This window comes from Periplaneta americana, chromosome 10, assembly GCF_040183065.1.
Source record: "Periplaneta americana isolate PAMFEO1 chromosome 10, P.americana_PAMFEO1_priV1, whole genome shotgun sequence".
Lineage (NCBI taxonomy): Eukaryota > Metazoa > Arthropoda > Insecta > Blattodea > Blattidae > Periplaneta > Periplaneta americana.
The window spans coordinates 145,745,034-145,769,456 of NC_091126.1; the positions used below are offsets into that span (position 1 = coordinate 145,745,034).

The 24,423-nt window shown below is 36.0% G+C and overlaps 1 protein-coding gene across 4 annotated transcripts in view; it reads left to right on the top strand.

Annotated features, from left to right (window-relative positions):
• The window catches only part of xmas (RRM_XMAS2 and SAC3_GANP domain-containing protein xmas), a 143,431-nt gene that overhangs the window by 48,151 nt on the left and 70,857 nt on the right, over positions 1–24,423 (top strand). For all 4 annotated transcript variants that reach the window (XM_069838219.1, XM_069838218.1, XM_069838220.1 and 1 more), the window contains exons 3-6: positions 3,931–4,262; positions 4,342–4,571; positions 17,507–17,646; positions 22,003–22,218. In XM_069838219.1, the coding sequence (XP_069694320.1) occupies positions 3,931–4,262; positions 4,342–4,571; positions 17,507–17,646; positions 22,003–22,218 (918 nt within the window). The remainder of the gene's footprint in view (positions 1–3,930; positions 4,263–4,341; positions 4,572–17,506; positions 17,647–22,002; positions 22,219–24,423) is intronic.

Genomic DNA, 24,423 nt, shown 5'->3' on the forward strand with positions numbered 1-24,423 from the left:
ATATCGAATGCCTTGCTGTAATCGATGAAGACTGCATACAGCTTTCCTTTCGGTTCCTGTAGGGCATCTTGAATGTCTTCTAGAAGGTTGGCGACTGCTTGGATGGTTGATCTTCCTTTCCTGAAGCCGAATTGTTCCACAGGGATTTTACTTTCTGTTTCTTTCGAGAGTCTGTTTGTGATTATTTTCGTGAAGAGCTTGAAAATGGTGCTTTCTAATGCGATTCCGCGGTATGAGTCTGCTGTGGATGTGTTACCTTTGCCCTTGTACATAATTTTTATGTTCGACTTCTTCCAATCTTCTGGTATTCGCCCCGTCTCCAGGCACTTATTGAAAAGTTCGACCTATGTTTCTTTAAGTACATTTCCCGTCTGTTTCAGGTGTTCGTTTTATATGAGGTCTGGTCCAGTGGCTTTTCTGTTTTTCAGGTCTTGTATTGCTGATGTTAGTTCTTGTATTGTTATTTTCGGGAAGGTGATCGGTTGTGGCTGTTGTTCCGTGTCAGGTTCTTTACCCGGTTGTCTCTGATTAAGGATCTGAGCAAAGTGTTGTTCCCAGGAATCTATTTGCAGAGCGGATGCGAGCGTCGGTTTCCTTGGTTTCAGTACGGCATAAGAGTTGTCACTTGCTTCCTCTATTAGGTGTCTGCTTTCCTCTTCAGGTGTGTCTCCCTCTTCCTCTTCAGGAGATTCTTGTATTTTCTTCTGGTGCCGGTGTATTGTTCTAAATCTTGGAGGTTCCCTGATTTCCTAGCCTGGTGAAGAGATATCAGGACTGCTGTTCGCTCTTGATGACATTCCGCATCAAACCAAGGCTGCGATTTCCTTTTCAAACCCTGTGTTGTTTGGGCCGACTGGATCATGGATTTTATTCTGTGGGCTGCTTCTTCTATATGTCCCTTTTTGATCTGGCTCCTGATGTCTGGTAATTCTTGTAGATGGTTCTGCAGTGTCTCTTCATTTAGTGTTCGTTGCACTTTGGGAGGTAGGTCATGAACCTCTATTCTCCTGGATTTTAGTTGCACCACAGATGCTATGACAGGTTGGTGCTTTCTGAGTGGGGCCGTTGCCGAGTCTGTAAGTATTTTTATCGATTCTGTTTCTAGCCATGAGTTCCTAAAGATGAGATCGATTGTACTTCTGCCATTGTAACAGATGTAGGTGGGCTCGTTCGGGTTGTTCAGCATTGTGAAGCCTTCCTCAACGATGTAATTGATAAGCATTCTGGTCATCTGGTTTCCTTTATCAATACGGCAGTTGAAGTCTCCTGCTACTATGACTGGTTGCTGGTTCTTGATTTTGTTGAAAGCTTCTGTGAGATCTTCTATTATTTCTTGCGCTGTGCATTCTGGTTGATAGTAGCCACTTATAACAGCCATGCCTTTTAATTGCGTTACCAGTAGATTGGGCGTTATAGTAATACATGATGAGGGTGCTAACCAAGGAAGGAAGAAACAGGATATTCCTCCGCTGGGCCTTCCGATTAAGCCTTGTTTTGCAAGAATATGATGACTGTATTACCCTTGCAGCTCGGTTTCCTCTGATAAAAACGTTTCAGTCAGTATTATTACGTCTTCCCTGAAAATGTTTATGGGCATATTTCTCTTCATCACGTTCAGTCCTTCAATGTTCCATAACATTATCCCTATGTTACGTTTTTCCGTGGAGAGCTTTTCACTATTGCCATAAGGCCACTTCTGTTTGCCTTGATCTACGAAAATTGTAGCTCCTTACTACAACTCCTCTGGGCCAGAAATCCGGTCGATCTACAAGGCTCAAGTCTTCCAGTGGGATACCTACTCTAAAGGCCTTATTCACTCCTTTAGTGTCCAGTTGTTCACATTCAATAGTTTGTATGTTACTTTCTTCTAGGTACGTTTGAAGATCTTTGTCCGTTGTTGCTGGGTGCAATTTTCCTATATATAGCCAGGCTGCCTCTGACCTGCTCTTATTGTGTTACTGTTGTCTTCTTTCGTTCCTGTCAGGACATGCTGTTGTCGTCGTTCCCATCTGTTGTCTGCTGGGCTTCTACGTCTGTCTTCTTTGGATGATGTTGGCATGTGCTGCTGTTGTCGCTCCCTCATGTTCTCTGCTAGATTTCTACGACTGTCTTCTCTGGGTGCTCTGGATATGTGCTGCTGTTTCTGCTCTCTTCCGCTCATTACTTTCGTCCAGCCTTCTTCGGCGTCGCTCGTTGGCAGATACTTTTTGGGATTCTCTGCTCCCTGAGGTTTAGTAGAAAGATGTGTATCTCCTTCGCTTTTCCGCCTTGGCCTGGTTGTATTCGCTTGAATAGTAGTTGTTTTCTCTTAGGGCTTCAGAAGTGGCATTTCCCGCTTGGCGTTTTCATTTTGGGAGTTATTTTCCTTTCTGCTGGTTTGCTTCTGATCATCGTTTTGATTGTCCTTTGTAGCAGAGTGTCTGGTTGTCCATTTTCCTAGTTCGGTGGCAAGTATTTCTTTGAAACTATTTTCCATTGTTTCTTGCATATATTTATGTATGTATTCTGTTAGCTCGTTCAGCTTTCCTATGAGTTTCTCAATTTGCTTTTCGTATGCGTTATTTAGTTTTAACGCTTCGGGTTTGCAAACTTCACATAGCCATATGAGCTTGCAGTTTTTCCTGTCTAGGACTTCTAATTCCTGTCTGATTAGACGTGAGCACTTTCTGTGGGTCCATCTTAGACACCGATCACATTCTACAGCCTTATCATCTCTGTCGAGGTCTTGCTTACATGATCGGCATGTGTTCTCTTCTCTCTGGTCTGGCATTGTCGATACTGCACTCTACTGGTATCTTTACGTACTATTTTTCTTCTCGCTCACGTGGTTTTTGATTACTTCGTTTTTGTAATTTCCTCTGTGGCGGATGTGATGCTAATATTAGGAGTACTTTATCTTAGGTCTATATTTACTGACCTTGTGTTATTCGGCTATTTTGTTGTGTGGCTGCTTAGTTTTCTTCTAATTTCCAGCTTGCTTATAACACGCGCACCTTACTCAGTATTACCAACCATGTAGATTTGACTTTCTTCAGTACTTCCATCATCTTTTAGCTTTCTGAGAAGCTGTTTGCATGTCAAACCAATAAACAATCTGAATTTTCTAGTTGATTTGCTCTATCCATATTAACACTTGTAAGATTAGGACCAGACAGTGCATCAGTTTTTACAAACTGACAGAACAATTTATACAGGAAATGGTATGAATGAGGTCCTGGATCGTACACACAATCGTACTAATCTTCATCCTTTTCCTTTATTGAGATTCCATATTTTATAGGTATAATATATTTAAATATAGTAATTAAATCTATCAATACTTTAAACTCACTTCGAATATAACCTAATAATTTTTGCATTTCATTTCCAATTCTATATGATTTTAACCCAACAGCATTGAAAAACAAAGAAATGCAACTCGCAAAACATAACAGTGCCCAAAGGCAAACAAATGCAACGCAAAAATATATGACACGTTCGTTTCCATGTAAAATGGAGTAAGCGCAATCGTTTTTAGATGTTGACTTATCTTTGCAGAGGAATGGATTCTTTCCTTTAGTCATTTTGTAGAAACGGTGTATCATCATAGACTTTACACTGGTTAAATGAGGTGTCAGCTAACCATGTTTAAGTAATAAGTGATTATGAATGGTGCACAGAAATTACATTTTAACCAAAGTTACTGTTCAACCATCATTTCGTAACCTATGATTACTGCGTTTTTAACTGATGTTGATGCACTTCGCCATAAATATTACATTTTGTAACAGAACATTATTTTGTAATTATTTTCCTTTTCATTTCACTGAAAAACAAAAATATAGTAACGAACTTGCAAAATTTGCAGTTCTACAATAGCAGAGAGCAAATTTTGTAACATAAAATTGTCCTGAACTATCCAGTGTGATGTAGGTTTTGTGGTTTTGACAGGAATCTGCTGCACGAGCAAAGTTCAAAGGTGCAGATATGGAGGACTCGACATTAACCATCTTCTGGAGCAAACCTGCAAAAATCACCCCAGCTATGAAAGAGATAGAAATTTCTTCAGCGAACAAAGAGCAGGAATCACAAGATGACAGAGGCAAGAGCAAAGAGAAACAGGTGTATAGTAAGAAGGAAAGATTACCAGAAGCTGCAGATTCTAAGAACTTGAAAGAGGATATAAAAATGTTTGCATACTCGTCGACTGGGAGAAAATACGCAGTGCCTGAAGAGGTTCAGGATGAGCTGGAAGTGATGTCTTGTATAGAAGAAAGTTCAAAGTAGGTACCTTTTACGAGATTGTGTCGTATGGAATATTGTAATTTTTGAAGTTGTTTTTAACCTTTACTCTTCTTCTAGGCTGAATGATTCAAAAATCGCTCCTAAAGCCTCAAGCAGTAGAGATTTTCCAGGTCCATCCCACAGAGTAAAAACTAAAAAGACAGATGCACCGACAGTTAGAATTGCACCTGCACGGTTGCAGCTGCCAGAACTTCTGAAGCTGTGGGAGACTAAGAGCAAACATCCAGCTGTGACCGCAGAAGAAAGATATCAGCTTCTGGACTTGCGGGACAAGATACTGAGATTAAGTGAGTTGACTGGAATTGAATTAATTGATTATTGAATGAACATCAGCACATCTTATTCTTTTCCTTATAGGCATAATTTAAAAAAATCTGGTAATTAAATTATATGTACAATTTATTTGTCTATCTCTAAACTTACCTATTTATTGAAAATGATAATGCAGCTACATTAATAAATGTTAATTAACGTTTTCGCCTATTTGGCATCATCAGATTAACAATTGTGGTGAGCAATATCTCAATTGTATATCAATATAACACATTAAAGATATATAGTTAATAGAATTAAAATAATTAAAATACTTATACTACTAAGAATAAAATATGGTATTGTTAGTTTCATTCATGTAAGGTAAACAATTTGTGTGAAAAACACATGACTTCAGTTAGATGGTATATGTTTACAAGGTTAATAAACTTAAAAAGTTAAAATCAAAATTAAAATCATGAATGAACTATATTACAAATATACATTATACATGCTGGGTAACTTTCGGTGTTGGACCCCGGACTCATTTCACCAGCATTATCACCTTAATCTCATTCAGACGCTAAATAGCCTAAGATGTTGATAAAGCGTCGTAAAATAACCTACTAAAATAAAAAAAATATATATACATTATACATGTTTTTCATGTAGTCAGTTTAAATTATAGAGACATTTTCAGTATGTGTTAAGATCTTGTAAATAGGTATGTAAATATAATGTTCTATTCTGAGTTATTAATAATATATAGGTATCGACCTTGTATAGAAATATCATATAATAGATTGTATTAATGAGATATAAATGTACATCATAATGTTGTCAAAATGTGGCGTGTTTGTTGGAGCAATCTGTAAAATGGAATACCATGGTAAATACACTGTTGATATGTATTTTAAGAATTGTATGAAGAAATGTGAACTTCCTTGAACTGTGTTGGCTTTTGTAAATCATAGATTTATGTTGATGTATTATGACATGTATGAAGGTACATACTGTAGCTCATAAAATCTGTAAATATTTATGTTGCCATCTGATACACCTACTAGTATGTTATATGCAAGCAAAAATTACAGAGGGCTGGGACTAGTCAGAGCATCATGGGAAGCGTTCTTGCTACACTGCAACATCTGCATCACTTTAATATTAAATGAAAATCCTTATGTAAATAGTATGCGACCTTTGATGTCTGAACTTAATTTTTCCTGTCAACATCTAAGTCTCCCTTGTCCATTTGAACTTCGTAAATCTGTGACTAGGAAATTAAGAGAGGAATTAAGAAATGCAGAATTCGAATCATGGAAAGTAATGCCTGGAAGAGGCAGAGGTGTAGAATTGTACAGCCAAGTACCTAAAGCCAACGCCTGAATTTTTAATAAGTCTGGACTATCTACATCTGAATGGGTAACCTGCCTCAAAATGAATGCCAATTTAGCAGCAGTTAGAGGAGTACCTGGTTGCTCTTTGGACGGATCCCAGTGCAGACATGGCTGCCCAGAGACTGAAACCCTTGCCCACGTCCAAGGTCAGTGTAACATTCCTCCGAAATGCCAGACACCATCATGTTCGTTCCTTAATTGCAACTGCTTTAAGAAAAAGTCTTGGATAGTAGAAGAGGAAGTTTTTTGCCTTGCTACTAATGACTCCTCTAGACGTATTGACATCATAGCGTATTCCCAGACTACCAAGAAAGGATATATAATTGATCCTACCATAAGGTTTGAAACGGAGAGTAGCCAGCCGGAGGATGTCAATAAAGAAAAGATCAACATTTATCTGCCAACAGTTGTTTACTTCAAAGCAAAATACCAGCTTGAAGACATTGAGGTGATTGGTCTTCTTATTGGAGCTCGTGGTGTGATTCCCAAGTTCTTTGAAAGCTTCAGGAAGACTTTTGAACTACCACAGACACTTACTGGTGACATAACTTCAGTTTTGAAATGCTCTTGCCAAATTCTGAGTCATCATATTCACTCTGTTTAATTTTTTTTTCTTCACTTTATAATTCATATATGTTTATTTTAATTTTCTTTCTACAAAATTTATGTAAACATTTAATATTGTAAAATTCATGTAGGAGAGTATACTGAGTCCTTCTGGGCTACCTCCAATGGGAGGCAGTTATTATTATTATTATTATTATTATTATTATTATTATTATTATTATTATTATTATTATTATTATACCTAATAATGCTTCCAATTGAGTGGGAAAAACTAATATGATGCAGAATTTGAGTTATATGTTGATGAAACAGATATAAATTATGTGGGGAATGGCTGTAAAATCTAAAGAACATTATGAACTTACTTTATCCATCCTAGATGTAAATTGTAAATGTTTGTAGGGATAAAATATTGTGGTGCATTTAGGCAAGCCTGTAAAGTCAAATACATAGACATCATTATGACGTGAGGTGAAAAAACGGCGGGTGACCCATTGCTCACTGCTAGCGTGGTTCTGGCGAGTGCATAACCATTTCTCCAGCACTTCAACAATACATAACAATACTAACAATAAATGTTCAATAATTTGGACTTACCATACTCACAGTCATTGCTGAAAATGGCCCCCATTTGCTGCCACACACAACTGACATCATCTGATAAACGAACAACATTCTGAACTTCCACATCATTGATAGCCTCGATTTCTTCTCGTATATAGTTTGCTAATTGTTTCGACAGAAGACACAGGTCTGTTTGGAAACTTTATTCGAAATTTGAGTCTTGTTTTCACACACGAACTTCTGCCTTTTATATACGGTACATAAACAAACATTCACGCAATGAGAATTTGTTGGTAGGCATTACCTAAATACATAATAATCACTAAACTTTATACACTAACTTTGTACGCTTGAAGAATGAAGACTTTTGTAACACGATTTCTGACTACAGCGAATGCCGTATGGTGACTGAGGATCTGTTCACATTAGAAAAAGAAGCAAACAACACAATAAACTTTCTTGATATTAAAATAATCAAACATAAGAATCTGTTAACATTTGATATTTACAGAAAGCCGGGACACACAAACCATAGCATCCTCAAACATTCAGAACATCCTTATACTGAAAAATTAAGTATATTCAATTTCTTGATAAACATATTAATCCGAATACCATTATCCCAAAAATGTTACAAAAAGTCAACAAAATATTAGAAATTACAAAGAAAATGGTTATAATAGATCCTTAATAAAGAAATACTTACATAAGAAACAATACGTCAATAAGAAGAAAAATAGAACTACATTAAAAAACAATAACAAAAAAGAAACTATAGTTTGGTCTTCACTCATTTATAACAAATGCATTTCCTACAAAATAGCAAATTTTTTGAAAAAAAGAAAATATAATTGTAACATAAAACAAACAATAAATTGAACAATATTGTGAATAACATATTACAAACCATAGGCAGTTTAGATAAAAGAGGTATATGATCGAATATAAAACCTGTCAGTTAAAATCTATAGGTCAAACCGAGCGTAAAATCTGAACTCGAGATAGAGAGAACAAATTTCTTATTTCAAGAGCAAGAGAAACAAATCTAAATATGCCACTCATCTTATTAATACTGGACATGAACTTGGGCATCATACAGAAATGTTACAAATATTTAAAACATACAACAATAATAAATTTATCAACACAGCTGAAGAATTCTTCATCCACAAATATCATGTACAAGATAAAAAGGTAATCAATGAAAATGTATTGCAATTATATTATAACCCCCTGTTCTAAATAGTAACTTCAAAATAGTTCCATATCCATATGCCTACCACACCATCAAATAACATTATGCACCATCTCCAGTACACAGTATACATATTTCGAATAACACATTCTGCATAAGTTCATATTTATTTCATTTCTATTCATTTCAAAATTTCTTACTTTTCAATTTCACACGTAGATTATATTAGTCACTGATATGCACAGTATTTCATTTTTACAGATTTTGTCTACATCCAGCACAATATTTTATCCCTACAAATATTTACAGTTTACATCTGACATGGATAAAGTAAGTTTATAATGTTCTACAGATTTTACAGCCATTCCTCATGTAATTTATATCTGTTTCATCATTATACAACTCAAATTCTGCTTCAAATAATTTTTTCCTACTCAATTTGAAGCGTTATTAGGTATATTACTGTTTACTATGTTCTTTCATAAATATTTACAGATTCTATGAGCACTGTATCTTTTTTTTAGTCGGTTAATTTACGACGCTGTATCAACATCTCAGGTTATTTAGTGCCTGAATGAAATGAAGATGATAATGCTGGTGAAAATGAGTCTGGGGTCCAGCATTGATAGTTTCCCAGCATTTTCTCATATTGGGTTGAGGAGAAAACCCCGGAAAAAACCTCAACCAGGTAACTTGTTCTAACCGGGATTCGAACCCGAGCCACCTGGTTTCGCGGTCATATGCACTGTTACTCCATAAGTGTGGACGCACTGTATCTTCATATACGTCGTAACACATCAACATATATGTACGATTTACAAAAATCAACATAGTTCAAGTAAGTCCACATTTTTACATACAATTCTTCAAATAACATATCAACAACGTATTTACCATGGTATTCAATTTTACAGAATGCTCCAACAAACTTGCCACAATTTGACAACATTCTGATGTACATTTATATCTCATTAATACAATCTATTATATGACATTTCTATACAAAGTCGATACCTATATATTATTAATAATAACATACCTATTTACAAGATCTTAGCATATACTGAAATAATGTCTCTATAATTTGAACTAACTACACCGAAACACACATAAATATATCTGTAACATAGATTCATTCATGATTTTAAGCTTATTAACCTTATAAATATATACCATCTTATTGAAGTCATGTGTTTTTCACACAAATTGTTTACCTGATATGAATGAAACTAATGATATCATATTTTATTTTTAATATGTACAAGTATTTTAATTATTTTAATGCTATTAACTGTATTTCTTTAACATGTTATATTGATGTACAATTGAGGTATTGCGTATGACAATTATTAATTTGAAGATGCCAAATAGGCGAAAACGTTAAAAACGTTAATTAACATTTATTAATGTAGTTGTATTGTCATTTGCAATAAATAGGTAAATTTAGAAACGGACAAATAAATTGTATATATAATTAATCACAGAGCTGATCTGATGTTCTCCAATATGAACCGATTATTAAAGATGTAGTAAAGTACAGTGAATAGATTTTCTTGTTCCCTGCAACTTGCTCTGTGTATTAAGTTCATTAATAATTGAGCTGTTCCGTGAGAGATAGTCATAAGCCCCATTATAATTTTGAAATATTTTTATTCCATTTCTTTCTTTAAATCTGCCTCTTGAAAGTCACAGGAAGAATTTTCTTGTTTTTGCAGTATTGTAGATGGCACTGAAAGCTTAATTTTTTTTGCTGTGTTATCTGGTGTTAACTTTAGAAGATACAGTGTCATAAGCAACAACAGCAATATTGCTTTCAGCTCAGAATTGCGTTAAGATACTTATGTTCAGATAATTTTTTATAATAATGGAATTGAAAATGAAGACTGGGACCATTTGATACTGACAGTGATGAATCTTGCCATCCATCAAGCAGCAGTTCTCACTCAGATGACATTTTGGTAAGTAAATAACACGCATTTTGTTACTGATGACTAGGGCTATGAAAAGGGAGCAGTTAAAGCTAATGATGGTACCGAGTATAGCTGCGGCTGGTGGAATGGGGTGAATTTCCCCTACAACTTGATGTAAGCAGCGTACAGTCTGTACTGCTGCTTACGTCAAGTTGTAGGGGAAATTCACCCCATTCCACCCGCCGTAGCTATAGGGAGCAGCTCCACTTTTTAATAATAAAGGAGTATTAACAATTATTGATGTTAAATAATTATTAGAAAATGTATATAATTCTTCAATTATTGATTTTCTAATAATTATGAATAGTAGAGTTGATGATGCTAGAGCTTGTACAATAAAGTACTTTATTGAGACTCTGTACCACCACTAGCTTTAACTGTTTCCTTTTCATAGCCCTACTGATGACCATTGCTCTGTCGCTTGTGACTCTGTGTCTCATAGCTTTATTACTTACTTACTTACTTACTTACTTACTTACTTACTTACTGGCTTTTAAGGAACCAGGAGGTTCATAGCCGCCCTCACATAAGCCCGCCATTGGCCCCCATCCTGAGCAAGATTAATCCAGTCTCTATCATCATACCCCAACCTCTCAAATCCATTTTAATATCTTCCCATCTACGTCTCGGTCTCCCCAAAGGTCTTTTTCCCTCTGGCCTCCCAACTAACACTCTATATGAATTTCTGGATTCGCTCATACATGTTACAAATGTCTGGATTTAATGTTCTTAATTATGTCAGGTGAAGAATACAATGCGTGCAGTTCTGTGTTGTGTAACTTTCTCCATTGTCCTGTATTCATAACTTTATTTATTTTAAAAATTAGTACAGTATTAAGGCTGGTTCACAATAAACCGGAAACGAGAATCAAAACGAAAATGGTAAAATTGTTAAAATGTGTACATTTAAATGTGAGCATTCACAATTAACGAAAAGCTTGCCGGAGCCCGGGATCGGGAACAGAGAGTTGGCCAAGTTACAACTTTGGCGTTCACATTTCCGATCACAGCCCACTAGATTCATTCTATTGCCATCTAAAAGCTATTTTGTCGTCGTATATTTTGTAGCAAGAAGACCGTGACATAACCTATGCGTTATTTTGTTCTGTGCTGTGCATCATGGAGCAAGTTTTATTTGATGAGATTCTAATATTGAGTGTTGAGGAAAATCCTCACGTTTATGATAAGCGGCGCGCGTTGTATAAAGATGAGGAAATGAAGGAGAATACATGGCTTTCAATAGCTGTATCTTTGAACACCGATCGGAAGCGAATCGTATTTTATTACTGTACTGGTTGTATTACACACTACATTTTCATGTTTCAATTCAATAACTACTGTTGTGTTCATTTTTGTTCTATTACAAATGTTTCTTCTCTAATTATTTTACGTTATGGTAGACTTAAAATAGGTTGTGATAATAAAGATGCATGGGCATGTTTATAGTACCGTTGAAATTTTGAAGTTGGTTAATCTGTGTTTATGTTGGCTGCCTTGTACTCATGAGGGAACGCCATTGGTCAATTGTACACAAATAACATCAGAATGCGTAATATCGACTTTACATATCGTTATTGATATTCATATCGATATGCATAGTCGTCTACGTTCTCGGTATCTGTGAATCAAAAATTTTCGTATTCACGTTCTCTGCTTCTCGTTTTCATTCTGGTTCTCATTCCCTGTTTATTGTGAACCAGCCTTTACTATAATGCATGAACATTAATGTGATATTTCGAGACTCTAGTACATCTTAATACATCTCTTAGTACTCTTCATATTTATTTGTCTTGTGACTACGTGTCATGTGAAATATTTTGATTATTATTTCTCTTAATATTATAGCCTAAATTAGTAGCATAAGCGAAGAATTGCCACAAAAATCAAATATACATCTGGTCAGCAGTGTTTCAAGTAAAACAAATAACTCTATTGAAGATGAGGAACCAGTGGAATCACTGCTTATGAGTTTAAATCATATTTAGTTCGTTGTTTGTTATTAATGTGTGCGATAAGAGACAATTTCTAGGGATAATAACTGTGTTTCAGCGTGTTCTCAAATGTATGCAAATTAATGCACACTAGAGGGACATACTGATAACTCAGAGATGCGACCTAGTAGAGCAATCTGGATGCTTTTTCCTGATTCAGGAGCTCAAGTTACCCCTTAATCACGCATTTTGAAGTTATCAAAAAAAAAGTTAAAATTTGTTGACTAGTGTTATCAGTTACTGATGTAGTCTTGTGGTAACGAGCATGACTTGTTACTTGAGATTGCACTCAGTCATGGATCCGAAATGGCAAGTGAAGTGGATAGACATCTTAGCTTTTTGAAGGTTGGACCTGAAATGGGTCCTTGCACTTAGGATTGCTTTGGCCCATTGTTTGCCCTCTATGTGATGATTGTCCAAGTCTGACAAGTGGCCTGGATAGAATTCGTGAATCCGACACTGATACTTTGGTCATTCTGCCTCAGCCCTGGTAGAGCCAGGTGCCATCTGCAGACGAGTAGCCCGATAAGCTCCAGAGCCTGAGCTCCAAGCCCTTTCTATATCGGCATTGGAAACCGTACTATCCCAAAGATTTCACCCAGCTTAATTTTAACTATTGCAGATAATAGATGAAATGAGGGAAAGGTGGAGAATATTGGTGGAATGATAAAAGGAAATAGCAGTAATCTGAGAAAAACATGCAATGTCTGCTTTGTCCACCTCAAATTCCATCTCAAGCTGGCCGGGGATCGATCCCAGGCAGCCTGGATGGAGAAGCAAGGCACTAGCATTGAGTCACAGATCAGTTCCATTTGGGTTATTTTCCCGTTTGGGAATTTTCCGAGATGTTCCCCACCTAAAGCATGTCAGGTAATCCCATGGTGAATCCTCAGACTCATATTGGCAAATACCATATTGTTATCACTAGAGCCCGGATGTTAAGCAAAATGCCTTTTTTAAATTGAGTGTATGTATGAAAGGCCTATTAGAGATAAACACATTTTCACACATTTGGGGATAATAGGCCCAATTTTTATTTAGCCCTTTTTGCCTATTTTAGCTCCCATTGCCTATTTTAAGGTTAAATGCCTTTTTTAGCCTTTTTACGTCGTTATTGTACATTTTCTATATTATTAATGCATTTAAAATAAACCGCACATAAATTATATATAAAAAAAAAACAAAAAAGAACGGTTGTACAAATTAAAAATATATATTCACCTCACACAAATATTTGCTGAGAAACTTATTCTTCAGCAATACATATGTTTCCAAGAAGTCATAAACTTTTCTCCCCTACTGATTCATCTTTTATGTCACTTAACAAAGATGTTTGAACAGTATAACCCTCAGTGCTCAGGTCATTTCGGGATTTACCAGCAAAAGAAAGGGGATGAGAGAAGTATTAAAAGCAAGTCTCCAGGTCTCAATACTGTTGTCACTTGCACGCACAAGTCACGCGTTCTTTAAAGTCTCTAATCCCTTCTCACATCCTTCTTTTTGGGACAATACACAGTCGGTTTTTTTCCGATCTCTGAAAGAAAGTAGAGACAGTCCTTCTGAAATAAGTTGTTTTAAGTTTGCTCCAATCACTTCAGTAGAAGTAGAAAGATCTTTTTCCACCATGAAAAACGTTCTCTCTGACACGTGGCTCACTATGTCAGTTGACAACTTAAAAAAGCATCTTGTTGTGACATGTAACCAAGGAAATTGAGTACCATATGGAATAGTTTATTAAGTATTTGTCTATTTTTCGTCTGTTTCCATGAATAATAAATGCCTATTTCATTGCCTATTTTTACTATTTTTAGTGCCTATATGCCTGTCTGTTTTAACCAAAATAAATGCCTGAACATCTGGGCTCTAGTTATCACCAATTCCACTGTCAATTGGTAACCATATAGTTGATAGAGCACTTCTCCAGATCAGTAGGCAAACATGTTACACCTGAGTTATGCAAGTGGCCTCCAGTATCGATATTTGCATTGGTCAATACATGAACAACTTCTTGTCTTGTGTTATGAATGGTGAATGTTAAGTTCATTTGTTGCAGGTAATTCATGTGAATATTTTAGTCTTAAATTATTATGTAATTCTAATCAGTTTTCAATATGAAATAAATTTTTGTAAATACCAGTTATATTACAATGAAGCCTGTCTTTAACACGTTGACTGCCACTTGACGCGTATATGACGTGTATGTACGTCCATATACGTGCTGTGAGACGTATATACGCTTCAAGTGGCAGTCAACGTGTTAATGTTTCACTTGACATTATTTATGTAGTGGAAAAATGAAAGACTTAGTCAACTAAGAAAATCATTTCATGCAGCTGTTGCATTAGGACGTCAAATAAAATATATATCGAGCAAAAGTAATTATTTCATATGCATAATTTAAAGATGAAGTTACTTGGTTTTGAATGTGAAAGAAATCAGTTTAAGAGGAAGGATTGATATATGGATGCACATTATTCCATAAATAACTTTTTTTGTTATGAGAGATGCTGAAAATGTTTATTTCTGTGAAAACTTGGAAATCGATTTCTAGCTCTCACAATGGATTAGTCAAATAACACTGCGTAACAAATTTTAACTTTTTTTTTTTTTGCGCTGGGCATGTGGTACATGTTTTCTATATAATTTGAGCCTCCTGAATACGAATATGACAATAAAAAACAGTTGTTGGTTACGGTTTTTGAGAAATTTTCTAATTTATATCTATTCAAAATACTGCTTTATATAATGACAATAAGATTAAATATTCACTGTTCAGAAGATTACAGCTTTCTTTTTCTGCATTTTCTTTTACTCAGGGCATCAGGTATATCACGAGCTGAAGTCCAACAATAGTCTGCTATGATATTGATATTCCACTGTCCTTGGTATCTTTTTTTCATAGTTCAAATTCCTTGATGAAAGCGCTCACCATGCTCATCACTGAAATCGCCACAATTCTCAGAGAAAACTTCAAGATGGGAGTGAAGGAAGTGAATTTTCAGGGACATTTTACAACCCGTAATTTCATATGCCAACAGTAAATTTTTCAATAGTTCTTCATAGTTCTCACTTCTAAGGTTACCCAGAAAATTTAATACAACCTCCTTGAATGCTATCCAGGCAGCTCTCTCTTTTCCTTCCAACAAAGATTCGAAGTGATTGTCCTTCATTATTTCTCTGATTTGTGGTTCATTGAAAACTCCCTCTTTTATTTTTGAGTCACTAATAGCAGGTAACTTTTCCTCAATACTATATTTAAATGTTTCAGTTTTATGATTTGTCTCTTTAACAAAATTCTTCATTAACGCTAACTTAGTGTGTGAAGGGAGCAAAATTACTTTACTTTGAGGTACAAGGGGTTGATGTATAATATTTTTCTTCCCTGGCTCTAGTGATTGTCGTTATATTTCATAATGCTTATCTCGAGCGCAGCTATCCCATTCGCACAGAAAGAAGCAAAATTTTGTGTAGCCTAATTTCATTCCAAGAAGCAATGCTACAACCTTCAAATCCGCACATATAAACCATTCGTACTTTGAATATTATCATAAAAGCACACATTAAACAAATACACGTCTTACACAGAATATTAACACCACGGAAATCTCCTGGTAAACTGAACTGATTTCATACTGCGAACCTGTTTCTCCCTCTCCAAATGGAACCGAAAAGGGCAATAAAACAATTTCCGCTTCTAGAAGTTGTTTTGACAGGGTGGTCTATTGCAAAATATAAACTACGGTAATGTAATTACAGCTCACAGTGAAAGAAATACATATCTCAAGTAAAATCAGGTATACTGAAGCGAATTCATACCGTGAACCTGTTCCACCCCCTCTAAATAGACTCGTAAAAGGACAATAAAATAATTTCCTTTCCTACAAGTGCTTCTAACGTGGTGACCTACTTATACTAATATTGTTTTCACATAATGGGTCGTTACATTTATAAAACAAAATAGTTACACACAAAATACTGTGATTTTTTAAATAAAATGCATAGAAAATGTATTATATTGTGCATCTCGAAAACTCGAACTGATGAAACATTTGTTATTTTTGAATTCAGAAGGTCGAAATTAGTAAGAATTTGTTAATTTTATGTCTGGTGCAAAATGACTGTTGACCAGTGTAATGGGCATATTTGAAAAAAGAATGTGATATTCACTGTTTGCTTCAGATGTGAATTTCTAAGTAAATTTGCAAAAGGCAGAAATATGAGATAAACCTGCATTGAGTTCTTCTTCTTCTTCTTCCTCTTCCTCTTCTTCTTCTTCTTCTTCTTCTTCTTCTTCTATGGAGGAGAGACCCGAAGGCTTGCACTGCAGCCTGAGGATTATTGTGCTTACCACTCCTGTTCTGTGAGTGAGTGGGTAGCCGAACGGTCACACTCTTGTACAAGTACAGCATGCTGCACTGTGAACTTAACCCGGATTATTGTATGAATGATATGAGAATTAATGATGGCGAAATGAGTTCGAGGTCCAATGCCGAAAGTTACCCAGCAATTCTGCTACAATTGGTTGAGGGAAAACCCTGGAAAAAAACCCCAACCAGAATTTGAACTTGCGCGTGCTTGTTTCACTGTCAAACGTGGTGTTACTCCACAGTGGTGGACTGCATTGAGTTACAAATAATTGAAGAGTCCACTGCAAGAATGATGGATGTCACTTTCTTGTCGAAAATGAACCAAGACTGTTAATGCATAGCTTAAGACATACAGAATGTACATAGAGAGTTATATGGCATTAACACTGATAGTCATTGTCCAGTAATGAACGGAAAATCACAGTTAAGCTTTGAGCGCTAAGCATTTCAAACTTCCAATTGCTTCTCCTGCAAAATGTATTCCAAATGACATCCATCATTCTTGCAGTGGACTCTTCAATTGTTCTCTTCTGTGTGAATGCATGCAGTTGTGTAAATGTATGTAATCCACTTTGATGTTATTCTGCCAGTCTGAGAGAAGTGTTTCCTTTTCAATGATCATATATGAGGCTATCAAGTGCAAAACTCGCTTTAACCAAAATTAAAAAAAAAATGAGTTACATATGGGATGTTGTACTTCTTGCAGCTCTCTATGTACTGATATAGTCGGCTTGTGCAAATCTTGTCTAATTCCCCTTCCATAGAGCTCAGAAAACTACTATCAAATGCAAAACTGTCCATATCCATAACGGTTTTTCCTGTTTTCTGACAAATCACTTTACCTGGATAATGCGAGTTTTGCATTTGATAGCCTCATATGTTGCATGGCATGAGCATTGATGTTGAACTTTGTTAACAGAGCTGGGAAAGCAATCTGATCTGTCTCAAGCAAAGGCAACTGAAGGAACATGTGAAGATATGTGTCCTGAGAAGGAGCGGTATCAGAGGGAGTCCCGGCATCAGGTGGCTTTGTATGAGTATCAGGCAGGTGCCAGCAAGGTGAGTCATTTCATATACAATTTTGTTTTTAATTCAATTTCTATTTTTATTCCCGTTTATAAGATATTCTTGGGGATGTGAGGTAGGGTTGTGGTTAAAATAGGCTGACCAGATTTTTTATGGTCCAGCAGAGGACATCTGCAATTTCAAGAAAAACCACAAACGCTTATCTAGTCACTCACTCTCCATTGAAGTGTTGCAGAAAATACATGTAACAGTAGATACAATGATAGAACTTTGCGCACTAAATTTTGTAGAGTATCGTAACTTTTTAAATTAAATGCATAAACACACGTAACTCCTATACATAAGTATTGTCGGACCATCGGATCTGTGCCCCTTCAGCGCTGTCGTCGTTCTTGAAAAAGTTAACGCCTGTACTCACTCCATTCCACCCGCTTTCCTCCCACCACATTAAACAGCAAGCCACGAACCTTGCCGAATAAGGATGTTGCCAAACTTACGTCAAACGGTATCATAAATAACTTGTCCTCCATGCTACATTTCTTTCAATCAAAATACATCTTGTATTTCTACATTTTTTAAACCTAAATCCCATCTTTCGAATCACTTTCCGCAGCATTTCTCTCCAACCTTGGAAAATATTGTCTCTTGCAACCTTCAGTAATTTCTTCAATGTCGGAACTTCATTCTACATGCTATAAAATTCTTGTATCTTTCTTCTTAAAATACATCGGTTCATATCATCTACAAGAATTAAAGGTTCACTTGGTCTGTTCTTCCCTGGTGATTCTAGCTTTTCATCTCCTGCACAGCCTCCCTCTCTCCTGATTTTCTTTATTAGGTGCTCTGACCTGCATAAATTACATAAAAATGTTGTATTATATCAGTATTAGTTAAGTAAGTAATTTTAATACGTAATCAATTGAAATAAAATAAGCCCCACCTGTGATCGCAGCTGCTCTTTTCGTTGCCTGATTTATAGGAAACAGATATTGACCTGTTTGTTTCTCTTCATCGCAAAATGCTGTTACGTACTTGCTTAATAATATTTCTTTCGCCACTCCGTGCTACAGTGTTCACGTTGAGTTGACAACACTGGACTGCAAGTGCAAATAAACTGTCCCGCAAGAAGGCTCAAAATTGTGAGTAGTGGGAGAGAGAAAGGGAGAGAGCTAGAAAAGAGAAAGATAGAAATGCAGGGAGAGAAATGAATTACAGATGCTGAGAAGGAATTAGGGTTCAGTTCGCATATCTTACGGGGGCACAGATCTGATGGTCCGACAATACAGCCACTAAGAATTCAATTTCAGTACTGACGCATGCATGGAAGTCTTTCACTTAAGTTAATATTGTACACACTCAACTCTAACACACATTTTACAAGTAGAGGAAGCTATTGTACCCAGGGACACTTTTTGAAAATTTAAGTTTTTTAAATTTTTGTATAAGCTTTTATAACTTTTTTATTATTAATAACAGTATCTTTGATGTGTAAAGTATTTTAGAAAAAAAAAAAAGGTTTCAATTAAATAATTTTTTGTATAGATTTTAAAAATTTTCCTTAAGTACATAAGGGGTAATGTACCTTGGAACATAGAATGACATACCTTGGAACATGATTCAACATAATATTAATGTAACTAATATTTTATTAAGTTTATATTTCTACAAAATACAGACAGTTCACTGTTTTGTAATTATTATTAATGATAAACTTTGCCTTTAAATTTAATGTAATAACAATAGTGATAATGTTGCTAAGTTTTAAAATAATTCTCAGTTTTATTGACGGGAAACAAAATTAGGCTTTCCAATTAAATGAATTTCTTATTATCCAAGGGTGTATCCTTCAAATGACATTTTGAAAACATATTTCTTAATGCCCCTTAGGCTTGAATCTTTTCTTTGAGATGGTGGGGAAGTTTGAACACAACATACTTTGAAGGAAGATCAACAATTTCTGATTGAGCATGTAAAAAAAAAAAAAAAATAAATTGTCATATTTAGTAAACTATTTAGATACTGAACTTCAAATTCTGTTTCACAAATGAATTGCTTATTTCTAAAAGGGGACAAGTCCTAGTTTTCAGGACGAAAAAACATGGCAACTCCCGGAGTTCTCCCTTGTTAGCAATAAACGCACATTTCAAGTCCCCTCTCTTACTTACTGGCTTTTAAGGAACCCGGAGGTTCATTGCCGCCCTCACATAAGCCCACCATTGGTCCCTATCCTGAACAAGATTAATCCGTCTCTACCATCATATCCCACCTCCCTCAAATCCATTTTAATATTATCTTCCCACCTACGTTTCGGCCTCCCCAAAGGTCTTTTTCCCTCCGGCCTCCCAACTAACACTCTATATGCATTTCTGGATTCGCCCATACGTGCTACATGTCCTGCCCATCTCAAACGTCTGGATTTTATGTTCCTAATTATGTCAGGTGAAGAATACAATGCGTGCAGCTCTGCGTTGTGTAACTTTCTCCATTCTCCTGTAACTTAATCCCTCTTAGCCCCAAATATTTTCCTAAGAATCTTATTCTCAAACACCCTTAATCTCTGTTCCTCTCTCAAAGTGAGAGTCCAAGTTTCACAACCATACAGAACAACCGGTAATATAACTGTTTTATAAATTCTAACTTTCAGATTTTTTGACAGAAGACTAGATGACAAAAGCTTCTCAACCGAATAATAACACGCATTTCCCATATTTATTCTGCGTTTAATTTCCTCCCGAGTGTCATTTATATTTGTTACTGTTGCTCCAAGATATTTGAATTTTTCCACCTCTTCGAAGGATAAATCTCCAATTTTTATAGTTCCATTTCATACAATATTCTGGTCACGAGACATAATCATATACTTAGTCTTTTCGGGATTTAGTCCCCTCTCTACACGCGAAAAAGTGCTGGACACGTCCTAGTTTATCACCAATCGATGTGTTTATTATCGAACCATCTGAAACCAACGAAAACAGTATTTTTCATTTTTGCGGAGTTATAAGCTATTCAAATCTTCTTACAAATTCTACCGATAAAAAATTTATAATTAGTATCTCTTTCCTGCCACACAAATGAGAACAAAATTTTCTTCTCTTATTTCTTCAAAATTCGCTTCAGCAGTGTAATTTACAGTTTAAATGGCATCTTCATCATCATTATCATTAGAAGTTATAACTAAGTGTTCATATGAATATACTCCACCAAGTCGTTAGCTTACGTTCTGTGGTTTGATGCACTTTAAATTATTATTATTTTTTTTGTTTAATTAGAAGCACCTCCTGGAGTATGAATTTTATTATTTATGTGCATATATTTATCGTCAACAACTTGTTTCATATTTCTTGATGTGGTGACCCTCACATTCCTGTATACAGTGGCATCACCACATTTATTACATTTACAATTAATTTCATTTCATTAATTCATTAGTTTTCCTATGTCACCTATACCCTCTCTGCTAATTCACCCAATTTCATCCATACTATTAACTACGTTTCTCTATTCTCGTTTCCTGCTTTCCTGTTCTCGACACTTTACACTGTTTCACTGTTTACATATACAAACCTGGAGTATAGTAATTGATAATGTAAAAAAATTATGTATTTTTATGCTCGACCATGCCGAAATGTAGAAATTATACACCTAGTAGCAGCCCTTTAATGGACCTCATTAAAGTACACCTATTCATTAAAGTTCAGATGTTCCACCAATCAGAAAACACCATTGTAGCAATATGAAAGCACAAGTGTCGATTATTCTTGGATATGCAATCAAAAGACAACTAGCGAAACGTCACAGAGGCTGGAAATCCAATACTGTCGCAGAAGGTTATGTTCTGTTACTATAATAATTAGCGTTAATTGTAAATAATATTCAAATAAATTCAATTTGTCATCTCGTTTTTCAATGTCTAAATCAATTTCAAGGTTATATCAAGATTAATGTTAATTTTACTCTCTAGATTATATCAAGGTCAATGACATTTGTTTCTAGGAAAAAATCAATACTTTCGCGTCTGCGCACATCTCACAATTTACGAGATATTGCACAAGGTCAGTTCCGCTCCCCAGTCAGATAAGAATAACATGAATGCTTATGAATAATTTCAAATTAGAAATATGATCCAGCATAAAAAGTCGTATGAAACTTGCCTATAATGGTAATTAAGACGCTCGTATGAAAATTATGAAACTCGCGCTCGTTTCATAAACATACTCGCGTCTTAATTACTACCATTATAGGCTCGTTGCATAATGTACTATTATGTATGATGAATTTCAACAGTAAAAGTGTAGGAGATTTGCTTTATATTAGAAACACAACACAACATGATTTTTTTTTATGGGTTATCTGCAAGTTTCTGTCATCTTACGAATATCATTGTTGCAGGAGGTGATGATGGATCATGCACTAGCAGTCAAGCAGTACTCCAGAAGTTCTGCTGCTCAGGAAGAGCCCCTGCCTCATGACCTGAGACCTCCTCATGTTCTTCGCATGACCATGGATTATCTCCTGTTGCAAATTATAAATCGTTGTGAGAATAAAGATGAAAACCTGGGTGATTGGTACCACTTCCTGTGGGACCGCACTCGAGGAATAAGAAAGGTAACTTACTAAGTGGGTTTTTTCTCCAAATTTCTCATTATATGAAATATACTTACTTATTTACAAATGGCTTTTAAGGAACCTGCAGGTTCATTGCCACCCTCACATAAACCCGCCATCGGTCCCTATCCTGTGCAAGATTAATCCATTCTCTATCATCATATCCTACCTTCCTCAAATCCATTTTAATATTATCCTCCCATCTATGATACGCAATAAAGTTATAATGTAATATTTCACTGAGCTCCATACAGTGAAATAGAAAACCCGAACATACATTACAGCCTGGTCTAGATCGAAAAGGCATTGACTGTGCCATATTTCGCACCGTTGTGAAAAGTTATGTAAACTGTGAAATGTTCGTTATCGGTTGCAATAACTGTAATTGGCTAAAATACAATAATTTGAATAATGATATGGGACAAGGAGACTTTGTAGTGCTATGAATTGTAAGAAAAAGAGGTCAGAGTTATCCTCCTTCCGAAAGATCCAGAAAGGTGAGTTTATAAAATATAATATATACTTTATGAAAATAATATATAAACCTTATGTATTTCATATTTCAATAGTGGAAGGAAGATGTTAATTTTTTCAAAAGAACACGATATCGAAAGTACAATACATTTTATCATCTGCTAGGGAAAGGGTCTGTGATGAGGTGATAGTAGCGATCCTGGTGGTTAGCAGCTATGTATGAATGCATATTTATTAAGTATTGAGCTTCGTGACTGTATATACTAGACTGTGGTTCTACTACCTTACCTAACTAATGTTGATTAATATTTTTCTAAAAAATTCTAATTTTGAGAACTATTCCTCTTTAATCCTGAAGCAAAGCTCATGTGAAATACTGCATCCCTTTCTTTCAGTTAGGTCAGCCATTCCGTAATTACGAGTGGGACATTCTTGCTCAGTTTTCTAACTTCAAATTGCTATATTACTTTAAATAATACAGTGTAACCTTTCATGTTTGAATTTTTTAAATGAAGCTTATTATCCTACATAATGTACAGGGTCCGGCAGAGAAACCTGACGGTTTTAAAATTGAAATAAGAACTACACGGAATGGTTTATATTCAATATTTTATTTTACAATTACAGTTTAACTCAAAGTATTTACTGTCAGTACATTGTTTGAGCCTCAACAATAGAAATAACAACAGTTTCAAAGGATTGCGCATAAGTGCATGGAGTGGGGAGTGAGGAGTGGGGTGACTGCGAGAGAGAGAAGGCGGGACGGGACAGTGGCAGCAGTGATTGACCTTGACCACATGTTTTCACCATTTCAGTCAGAATGGAGCGCTGGTCGGTACAACATCGAGCTTTTGTAGTGGAGACATTTTTTAAAAACAACAGTTCAGTTATTGTGACTCAGCACGCATTTTGCCATCATTTTGACATTCATCAAAAGACAGTGTTCCAAGCCGCAATACCATCTTGTTGTGGGTGAGGAACTTTCGGGAAAGGCTTGTGCCACAAAGAAGAAACCACCAGGGAAACAGCGTACTGTTCGAACCCCGGAGAATGTTGAACGAGTGCGTCACACTGTTCTTCGTAATCCTAGACGTTCGGCAGTGAAACAGGCAAGTGCTCTAGGGATTTCTGATCGCTCTGTACGCAGAATTTTGCATATGGACCTCCACTTTCATCCATACAAAATTGTTATGGTGCAAGAACTCAGTGAGCGGGATAAGAGAACTCGCAGTGTTTGCTGTAATGAACTGCTGACTACTGTGAATGACCAGGTTCTAAACCAGCTTCTCATGATAGATGAGGCAAATTTCCACGTTTGTGGCTATGTGAATACTCACAACTGTCGGTTCTGGGCATCGGACAATCCTCAAGAAATACATGAACGACCTTTACACAGCGAAAAGGTTGTTGTGTGGTGTGGGGTAGCATCGTTTGGGATAATTGGTCCCTATTTCTTTGAAGACGGAGAAGGGAGAACAGTAACTGTAACTTCACAGCGTTACATCAACATGCTGCAGACATTTCTTGCACCCGAGTTAAGGCAACGGGGTATTGCAGATGTCACGTGGTTCCAGCAGGATGGAGCAACTGGTCACACCTCAAGAGTGTCGATGGGTGAATTGAGAGAGATGTTTGGAGCTAGAGTGATCTCACACCGAGGGGACGTTCAATGGCCTCCAAGATCCCCCGACCTCAACGCTTGCTATTACTTCCTTTGGGGTTATCTCAAGA